Source organism: Salvelinus alpinus, chromosome 15, assembly GCF_045679555.1.
Source record: "Salvelinus alpinus chromosome 15, SLU_Salpinus.1, whole genome shotgun sequence".
Lineage (NCBI taxonomy): Eukaryota > Metazoa > Chordata > Actinopteri > Salmoniformes > Salmonidae > Salvelinus > Salvelinus alpinus.
The window spans coordinates 34,121,977-34,131,996 of NC_092100.1; the positions used below are offsets into that span (position 1 = coordinate 34,121,977).

A 10,020-nucleotide genomic window follows, 5' to 3' on the forward strand; every position below is an offset into this window, starting at 1 on the left:
AAAGAAATAACTTCAATGGCCCCATATTCTGGAATCTCCAGGTTATGCAAGGATTCATTTCAATCTCTGGCCTTTTCTAAAAATCTCCAAACCTGTATGAGTCATGGTTCATTGACAGGCAAAAGAAAGCCATGCACGGCATTCCCGAGGGGGCATTCCTTCACCTGTCCCGTGCTGCGGGGCTTTTCGTTGTGCAGGTAAGTGGACACGTGACAGACCGGTCCAAGGTGCAGATATCTTTGTGCCATGGGCGGGGCCATCTGTTAATAACCCACTCAGATTTATGGAAAGAATCATATCTTTTGTGCTGTGGACCACATGGATAACGCTTTCTTTATTTCAGGCTAAGGACAGGTTCGCTTTGAATAACAAGGTGGCAATTGTGCGGCTCATTCACTATGGATCCTTCAAATGGAACTTTAAATAATGACCAGGTATGAAATATTTTTTTCACTGATTAGTGCAAGTAAATTGATGTGTATCCTAAACCTATTTACATTTTAGGTATAGCTATAGGCCTAGTGGCCTATGTAAAACCATACAGAGCTGCATTCCCCCCCCCCCCCCCTCACCTTTATTTAACCAGGTAGGCAAGTTGAGAACAAGTTCTCATTTACAATTGCGATCTGGCCAAGATAAAGCAAAGCAGTTCGACACATATAACAACACAGAGTTACACATGGAGTAAAATAAACATACAGTCAATAATACAGTAGAAAAAAAATAAGTATATACAATGTGAGCAAATGAGGTGAGAGAAGGGAGGTAAAGGCAAAAAAAAGGCCATGGTGGCGAAGTAAATACAATATAGCAAGTAAAACACTGGAATGGTAGATTTGCAGTGGAAGAATGTGCAAAGTAAAGATATAAATAATGGGGCGCAAAGGAGCAAAATAAATAAATACAGTAGGAGGAGAGGTAGTTGTTTGGGCTAAATTACAGATGGGCTATGTACAGGTGCAGTAATCTGTGAGCTGCTCTGACAGCTGGTGCTTAAAGCTAGTGAGGGAGATAAGTGTCTCCAGTTTCAGAGATTTTTGTAGATTTCAGTCATTGGCAGCAGAGAACTGGAAGGAAAGATGACCAAAGGAGGAATTGGCTTTGGAGGTGACCAGTGAAATATACCTGCTTGTGCGCGTGCCACAGGTGGGTGCTGCTATGGTGACCAGCGAGCTGAGATAAGGGGGGACTTTACCTAGCAGGGTCTTGTAGATGACCTGGAGCCAGTGGGTTTGGTGAGGAGGAATTGGCTTTGGAGGTGACCAGTGAAATATACCTGCTTGTGCGCGTGCTACAGGTGGGTGCTGCTATGTGTGAAGCGAGGGCCAGCCAACGAGAGTGTACAGGTCGCAGTGGTGGGTAATATATGGGGCTTTGGCGACAAAACAGATGGCACTGTGATAGACTGCATCCAATTTATTGAGTAGGGTATTGGAGGCTATTTTGTAAATGACATCGCCGAAGTCGAGGATCGGTAGGATGGTCAGTTTTACAAGGGTATGTTTGGCAGTATGAGTGAAGGATGCATTGTTGCGAAATAGGAAGCCAATTCTAGATTTAATTTTGGATTGGAGATGTTTGATGTGAGTCTGGAGGGAGAGTTTACAGTCTAACCAGACACCTAGGTATTTGTAGTTGTCCACATATTCTAAGTCAGAGCCGTCCAGAGTAGTGATGTTGGACGGGCGGGCAGGTGCAGGCAGCGATTGTTGAAGCATGCATTTAGTTTTACTTGTATTTAAGAGCAATTGGAGGCCACGGAAGGAGAGTTGTATGGCATTGACGCTCGTCTGGAGGGTTGTTAACACAGTGTCCAAAGAAGGGCCAGAAGTATACAGAATGGTGTCGTCTGCGTAGAGGTGGATCAGAGACTACCCAGCAGCAAGAGCGACATCATTGATGTATACAGAGAAGAGAGTCGGTCCAAGAATTGAACCCTGTGGCACCCCCATAGAGACTGCCAGAGGCCCGGACAACAGACCCTCCGATTTGACACACTGAACTCTATCAGAGAAGTAGTTGGTGAACCAGGCGAGGCAATCATTTGAGAAACCAAGGCTATCGAGTCTGCCGATGAGGATGTGGTGATTAACAGAGTCGAAAGCCTTGGCCAGGTCAATGAATACGGCTGCACAGTATTGTTTCTTATTGATGGCGGTTAGCATATCGTTTAGGACCTTGAGCGTGGCTGAGGTGCACCCATGACCAGCTCTGAAACCAGATTGCATAGCGGAGAAGGTATGGTTGGATTCGAAATGGTCGGTAATCTGTTTGTTGACTTGGCTTTCGAAGACCTTAGAAATGCAGGGTAGGATAGATATAGGTCTGTAGCAGTTTGGGTCAAGAGTGTCCCCCCCTTTGAAGAGGGGGATGACTGCAGCTGCTTTCCAATCTAAGGGAATCTCAGACGACACGAAAGAGAGATTGAACAGGCTAGTAATAGGGGTTGCAACAATTTTGGCAGATAATTTTAGAAAGAAAGGGTCCAGATTGTCTAGCCCGGCTGATTTGTAGGGGTCCAGATTTTGCAGCTCTTTTTGGCGCTATAAGCCCAGGCTCAGTCTGTTTTATATAGTAGGCTATTTTAACACACTATTGAATTGATTTGAATTTTCTTCCTTTATTTAGATCACTGGTCTCTCGACTGTGTACCTAGTATCTCTGTCTGTAAGGTAAGCATATCTGACTTCAAACACCCTTAGGCTATCTGTGACACATGGATGTAAAGTGTTGCATCCATGTTGGCTAGGATTTGAGGACATTTAGGTCTAGCTGTTTCATAGCCAACTGCTCTTAAGTGTAGTGAAAATAACTTTACCTATGTGTTTTCAAATCAAACCAATGTATAGTTGGTTAGTCTAGAACATATTTTAGTTTGTTGTTGTTGAAAATGTAGACTGGCAAGCTACACCACTGAGAAGTTGACTTCACGTGTCAAGTCATAATAACACGGTTGGCCTCCCATCTTTTCAGATTCATATTTCTTCAGTGTTGCCAGTCAGACCAGTTGAGCAACCTGACATGCATGTGACTAACGCAATGCTGAATGTATCCTAACTCATCATAGCCTGGGCCCATAGAAAAATATAAAGCACTGTGTTTTTATGTCTAACCATAGCTCGAAACACCACTACCATAGTGCAATTTAAGCCTGCATAGCAGATGAGGAGTTTGTTGCTTGGCTGCAAAGAACCGCTTGATTATGATATGTTTATTTGGGGTCAAATTTGATATATATAATTTTTGAGGCTACCTTGTTCTTTTCCTTGACTTTTTATATTTGAATGTATGTAGCCTATATCTGATTGCAGAGGTATTGAGATGAGTGAGTGATTTTTGAGTTGTTAGTCTGCCATTTCAGCACCTACTCGGCTGGACAGCTCCCCCTTTTTACTAAATACCCTCAACCAAGCCCCCTCCACAATGTGTATGTGTGTGTGTGTGTGGGTGGGTGTGTGTGTTTTTGGTTTTACTATCTTTGTGGGGCCCAGAAGTCCTCACATGGATAGTAAAACAAGGACAATTCTGACAAGTGGGGACATTTTGCTGGTCCCCACAAGAAAAAAGGCTATTTTAGGCTTAAGGTTTATGTTTAGGGTTACAATTGGGATTAGGGGTTTGGGGTTAAGGTTAAGGGTTCAAGGAAAATAGTATTTTGAATGGGAATCAATTGTTTGGTCCCCACAATGATAGTAAAACAAACGTGTGTGTGTGTGTGTGTGTGTGTGTGTGTGTGTGTGTGTGTGTGTGTGTGTGTGTGTGTGTGTGTGTGTGTGTGTGTGTGTGTGTGTGTGTGTGTGTGTGTGTGTGTGTGTGTGTGTGTGTGTGTGTGTGTGTGTGTGTGAGAGAGAGTGAGAGAGAGAGAGAGAGAGAGTTAGTTCATGGGCAGTGTGCTCAATTAAATCCATCTACGTCAGGCATACCTGCTAGTTATTCCGATGGTTTATAGGTCATGGTGTAGGCTTACAGTACATTACATGTTATCTTGGATTTTATATTTCTTTATTGTATTTCATGGGTTTCTGTTTAATTTAATTGTAATTATTCTCCATCACAACCTTTGTGAACATGCTGAATGAAATGATGGAATGTTATGTAATAGTGCTATAATTTTATACAATCAGTATTGAGGTATTTTACTTTCTGATAACAGCTTGATTGGGAGTTTTTCAGTGCTGGTGGTTTCCATCGCAAGGAGGAGGCACTTACAAGAACAGGTGGGTGGATAAGAAGAGAATGTTTGATTGTGTGTGTGTGTGTGTGTGTGTGTATGTTTGTGCGTGTGTGCTTATGTGTACCTATGTGTGTGTGTGTGAGTGTGATAATGCAACTTAGTTATTGTAAAAATGATTTCCAAGGCGGTGTCTTGGCTAAATATCTGTCTACCAGGCTCACTCTCATTAGGATGTAACTACCTGAACATTGCAGTTAGAATAGTCATGAATGGAGCTGACATGATTCCTTACTCTAAATGTCAAATAGAGGCTTGTCTTTTCTACAAAACATAATCATTATGTTTCCCGAAACGTTGTTGCCAACTGAACGTGGCCCAGGCTACTCCCTCTCTGTCTGCCTGTGTCTATACTCCCTCATTGAGGCAGAACTATAGGACTGTGTGCTCTATCAACTCTAGCTAAAGTCAGAGGCATATGCTAGAAGGGTCACAGAGGCTGGCTGGACAAAGGGACAATAATACCTGAACTATAGAACAGGGAACGAACAGTACCAGTACAAACTATTTACTGAATGTCCATGGAGCCTAAACATACAATAACCCATCCAGAGCACTGTCAGAAATGTTGGTGATGGGACCAATGTGACCCTTGACACAGTCTTACAGACGCTGTAACACCACGGCTATGAATGATATCAAGTCTATTCCCACTTACCTCAAGCACATTAGACAGGCTATATTCTGTGGCCGTTGATGTACAATGTTGTTGTCATTTTCTCTTAGTTTTGCTAACACACACCTGTGTCTCTCTAGGTGCAGCCCCTGGTCCAGCTGGCTGTAGCTGATCTGTTGGCAGCAGCCACCTTGATGTTCACCAATGCAATGAATGAGACCGACAGTTTCACCGACAGTGTGTTAATCTGTAAACACCTACTGCCTCTGTCACTGGTGAGCCAGCCTACTGTGGTTCTTATTTGCAGGGATAGTGCACTATAATAATCCTCAACTTAGAATGAACGTTCTGTAGATACAATCGAGTTCAATTTTGTACGTGGTCTCCTTAAAAAACACTCTATAGCTTTGAGACGCACTACAGATCTGTGAATTGCCAAACAATTACTTGAAATTTTGTTTATAAAAAGACTAGAATGCTTGTGTGCTCACCTCTAGACTAAGGTATAGATAAGGCATAGATACTGTACATAGTCTGTCTTTGAGTGCTGCAGTGCGAGTGATCCAACTTTAAAAGCATTTTAGTTCATGTTTGTTTAGACTTCACATTCACATATCAGCAGACGAATGTGCAGGTTAGACAGAACACGCAGTACATTTGGGGTGGAGGAACTGTTCTATACTGTGCTATGTCATGGAGCATGACATTATGCTGTGTCATTTATAGAGACAGAGTGTGAAGAAGCAGTATTACAGCTTGTCCTTTTCTATTACAGACCTTTAACTGTGTGCGCTTGCTGTTCTTGACACTTTACTGTGTGCTTTTTTCTATACATTTAACTTTGTGTGTGTGTTTGTGTGTTTGTGGGTGTGTTTGTGGGTGTATGGTGTGTGTGTGTTCTCTGTTCCAGACATTTTACTGTGTGTCGTTTCTGCTGGTGGTAGTGTATGCCTGGGAGTCAAAGCATGCTGTCGAGGGATGGAGGGAGAGACCAAGAGAGGAAGAGGTGAGGTCCCAACCCTCCACCAAGGGCACACACACACCTCGACTTTGTTTGATTCATTCTAAAATCAAATATCTCTCTCTCCCCCCAGTCCCAGTGTAGACGAAGGGTGGTGGTTTTGCCTGTATATACACTTGTGTGGTGAGTCACCATTTAATTTCCAACTGATAACATCCCTGCTTTTAACCAAACTGATCTGCGTAGTGTCTTAAAAGCAACATATGTCCCTAACTGTTTGTGTGTGTGATGCCCCAACAGGTTTACGCCGTTGGTGATGTACTTTGCGTACACAATGTCTTTAGTCCTGACCACAGCGGACTTGGTACCAGCCGGCCACGGAACAGCAAACAACAGTGAAGTTAGCACATACTGCACCAGGTGTGTGTGTGTGTCTTTGTCAAAATGTGTCTTATGACACTAATGAGAGAAAATGTAGATACTATAGCGAAACAAATCGTATGAATGAAATGGTTTCCTTATCTCACCTCTCTCTGTGATTGTGTTTCCTCCTAGCTGTATCCTCTTCTTGCATGTCTGGAGTGACCACTGCTCAGATATTGTGAGTAAATACCTGGTTCCACCTGGGTTGTATCTGTGTGTTTATGAAGGGACTGGAGAGCATATTGAATGAGACCTTGTTTTGTTTTTCAGGAACAGATCCATGACATTTTCATGCGATGCTTCCTCTTCTTCAGTGTGATACTAGTGTTGGTGTGCTGCACAGTAAGTACCAGACATCTTCACTAGTCTAGCATACAACACACAATACAGTTACCATATCAACATGGGTTCATTTACAGTAGTTTAAGTAGTTTACAGCCAATATAATGAAGAATGATGATCATGAAAATGATGAGTGATGATGTACTGTACCTGTGCAGGTGGTTTACTACAAGGTGGACAGCTTGTATCGCAGGTACGGGGAGGGACTATTTCCTGTGGAGGGAGACGCACGTTCCAGGAAAAGACTGAGGGGTGTGTTCTCCACTGTTCGCTACATGATTGTGGTTATCATCTTCTGCTGGACGCCAGGTACACAAAGTCATCCCAACACACACGCACGCACGCACACGCACACGCACACGCACACACACACACACACACACACACACACACACACACACACACACACACACACACACACACACACACACACACACACACACACACACACAGGAGGCTGGTGGGAGGAGCTATAAGAGGACGGGCTCATTGTAATGGCTGGAACGGAATCAATGGAAGGGTACCAAACAAATATAACACATGGAAAAGTGTGTTTTACTCCATTCCATTTATTCCATTCCATTTATTCCATTCCAGCCATTACAATGAGCCTGTCCTCCTATAGCTCCTTCCACCAGCCTCCTCTGACACACACACGCACATTGTCTGCGTGTATCTCCAACCTCCTATTTGTTTTTCCTGTCACCAGCTCTTCTTCTGGTTGTCCTGTCTGTGATGCCAGACATACCACAAGAGAAGCTCTTCCCCCTCTATGTTATACAGGTCAGTATTTCTATACAACTATCTCACTGCTGACTGCAGACATACATAGCCCTAACAAGATGCCATCACCCAGAATGAATTGCCCTTTCCCCTAGAGCGTGTTCTTTAACTATGTAAAATTAATAATGACACTAGATAAGCACCCATAATGCTTTAACCTTACCCACTGGGCACAGATGTAAATCAAAACTAGACATTGAACTGACTGACATTTGGTTGAGTTGCCAACTAACGTGAATTCAATGTGAAATCAACAAAAAAATGTCAACATGTCATTGGATTTAGGCAAAAAATTGTGTGAAAATAAATACAGATTTTTTTGGTTGGGTACCCACTATACTCCATCTTGGTGTCGCTGCAGGCGGTGACGGTGTCTCTGCAGGGCTGTCTGAACAGTGTAGTCTACGCCTGGAGACGACCAAACTTCAGAGACGCTGTGCTTGGAGAGAGGATGCCCTTGCTCAGCCAAGACGCCCCCCTGTCCTTCTTCGACGAATCACTGAGGGGGCCGCCAGAGTGATGGAAGAGGAAGCGAGACATTCCACTCGCAAGTTTTTTCTGGTTCATATACAGTCAATAAACTAAACAGACCAAACCCAGCTACTAATGCAATGGTGCTATGGGAGAGCCACCCCCTTAAGATGAAAGGAATTGACCATTTTTGGTCAATGGTAAACGGCCTGAGTGGGACATCTCATCTATCCACCATTTTTGGGGGCGCCCTTGAGGCCTGACCTCTAGCCCTTAACCCTGACTCGAGAGATGCTGCTGGTGGAATTCTCCCTCTGGCCCAGATCTAGAAAGAGTTTACCCTGCTCAAATACTAACCTTCACCATTGAGGAAAGCGATTCAACACTGGACTTAGATCAGTTTCTAGGGATAACTTCATTCCTCTACTCCCACTGGGAGTCTGGAGCCAAGGCAATGGAGTTTACTATGTACTTATTTTAGTGTTATTTATTCTGAAAATAATCTTCAATGCTTTAATATTCATTTTTTAGTACTGTGTTATTTCTGTAAGATGGGTTGATAAGGTGATTATTATGATGAGTTGTAGAGCCAGATGGGCCGGAGAATAATAGAAGTCAACATGATATGACAATGATTCTCATTTGATTAATTCATTGATTAATATGGTTTACAAAGCACTTCCTTAAGGGTTGGGGGATGGGCCCCTTTCACAATTTCCAATAGATAGCTAGAGTTACTATGGCAGGAATTGTCTACAACATAGCAAACAATGTAACTAGCAAGCATAGCAAGTTATCATTTGTACACATTCAGTCTTTTGTATCAGGTTGTAAGTCACTCTGGATAAGAATGTCTAATAAATGACAAAAATGTCAATGTAAATATAGTATCACCCTGAACAAACTGAAGAAATATCAGGTGTATATTTTTTATTCTATCATTTGACATCAATGATCCCTTAATTTTGGGGGGGCATTTAGCAAATTGCAGGTCTGCTGAGTGCAAACCTGGACGTTGTGAAAATTCTGTGCAACTTTCAGCACATTTACTGTGAACACTGAGGTTGTACTCGCTTTAAGTTCGTTTTAACAGTGGCCAAGTAGGCTACTGTTGCTATTTGATCATAATATAGGCTTACCAGAGTGGCCTACCATCAATAACAATGGAGAAAATGCATCCCATAACACATGGAAATAGCTGTTCTATCATTCAAGCCTGTCTCAAATTACACACTGCCCCTTTAAGACAAAAAAGCTCTTTATTTGACTAGCTTTTCAAAGATGTCTAGAAATGTTGACATTTTGTGCTCTTGTAGGAAGCAATCACTCTCCTATTGCTGACTACACATTATCTATAACTGAGCTAATAACTCACTTGATCACAATTGCCACAGTAAAGGGAAACGTTGATAGTGTTAACTAACAGGGAAAACTCTAGAAAGTTGAGTCAAGTTCAATCTCCTGCTTCTCTCTGTGGGCTGATATTTCTTCTGTGCTCTGCAAGGCAATCCTGGGGGAGCTGCGGGGAAGTCACAAGCTACTGCGCGCAGCTTAAAGGGAATATTGTTTGACATGTGTATAAAAGTAGAAAAATAAGAATGTGAGTCATTTTGCATTTATTTGTTGACCAGTACTGTATTATATTTTGGCAAGTATACCTTCTTTTGTGGCCAGTAAAATCCCAGGAGAACATTTCATAACATGTTGTTATGATGTTTTATTTGTACAATAAATGCATTCTTACCCAGTCCCATTCTACTGATATTCTCCTAATCTCTTTTATGGTAACCTAAGAAAAGAATGGTTTAGTCCTATGGTGACCTTGTATCATAATGACTTCAGACATCGGAGTGCTGAGTCAAGTGGTGACATAGATGAGATAGGATTTTGTGCTGTGTCAGGCCCAGTCAGTGTGTGACTATACATGTTGAAGTATGTAATGAGAGACATGAGAGTTTAAAAGATTAAGGTCACGCACCTTGCTTCGATTCAGCCAGAAGACCATTAGTGAGGTCAAGATGTTGGGTGGTTACGTATTACTCGCAGTCGGCATTCCAATTCATCCCAAAGGTGTTCGATGGGGTTGAGGTCAGGGCTCTGTGTAGGCCTGTCAAGTTCTTCCACACCGATCTCAACAAATCATTTCTGTATGGACCTTGCTTTATGTAAGGGAGTTTTCATTGTCATGCTGAA

At 42.6% G+C, this 10,020-nt stretch overlaps 1 protein-coding gene across 1 annotated transcript; it reads left to right on the top strand.

Annotated features, from left to right (window-relative positions):
- Positions 1–294: 294 nt before the first annotated feature.
- Positions 295–9,576, top strand: LOC139540487 (transmembrane protein 116). The gene is made up of 12 exons (XM_071344354.1): positions 295–434; positions 2,629–2,672; positions 4,154–4,217; positions 4,988–5,122; positions 5,758–5,853; positions 5,942–5,991; positions 6,109–6,228; positions 6,364–6,409; positions 6,502–6,573; positions 6,732–6,882; positions 7,283–7,356; positions 7,718–9,576. The coding sequence occupies exons 1-12, from the start codon at positions 399–401 to the stop codon at positions 7,874–7,876; spliced, it is 1,047 nt and encodes a 348-aa protein (XP_071200455.1). The 5' UTR covers positions 295–398; the 3' UTR covers positions 7,877–9,576.
- Positions 9,577–10,020: the final 444 nt, after the last annotated feature.

Bases quoted from the DNA above. Each gene is read 5' to 3' on its own strand.
- LOC139540487 (XM_071344354.1), top strand. From the start codon at position 399: ATGGATCCTTCAAATGGAACTTTAAATAATGACCAG. The intron at 5,854-5,941 runs GTGAGGTCCCAA...CTCTCCCCCCAG, and splicing joins AGAGACCAAGAGAGGAAGAG to TCCCAGTGTAGACGAAGGGT. The intron at 6,410-6,501 runs GTGAGTAAATAC...TTTGTTTTTCAG, and splicing joins GTGACCACTGCTCAGATATT to GAACAGATCCATGACATTTT.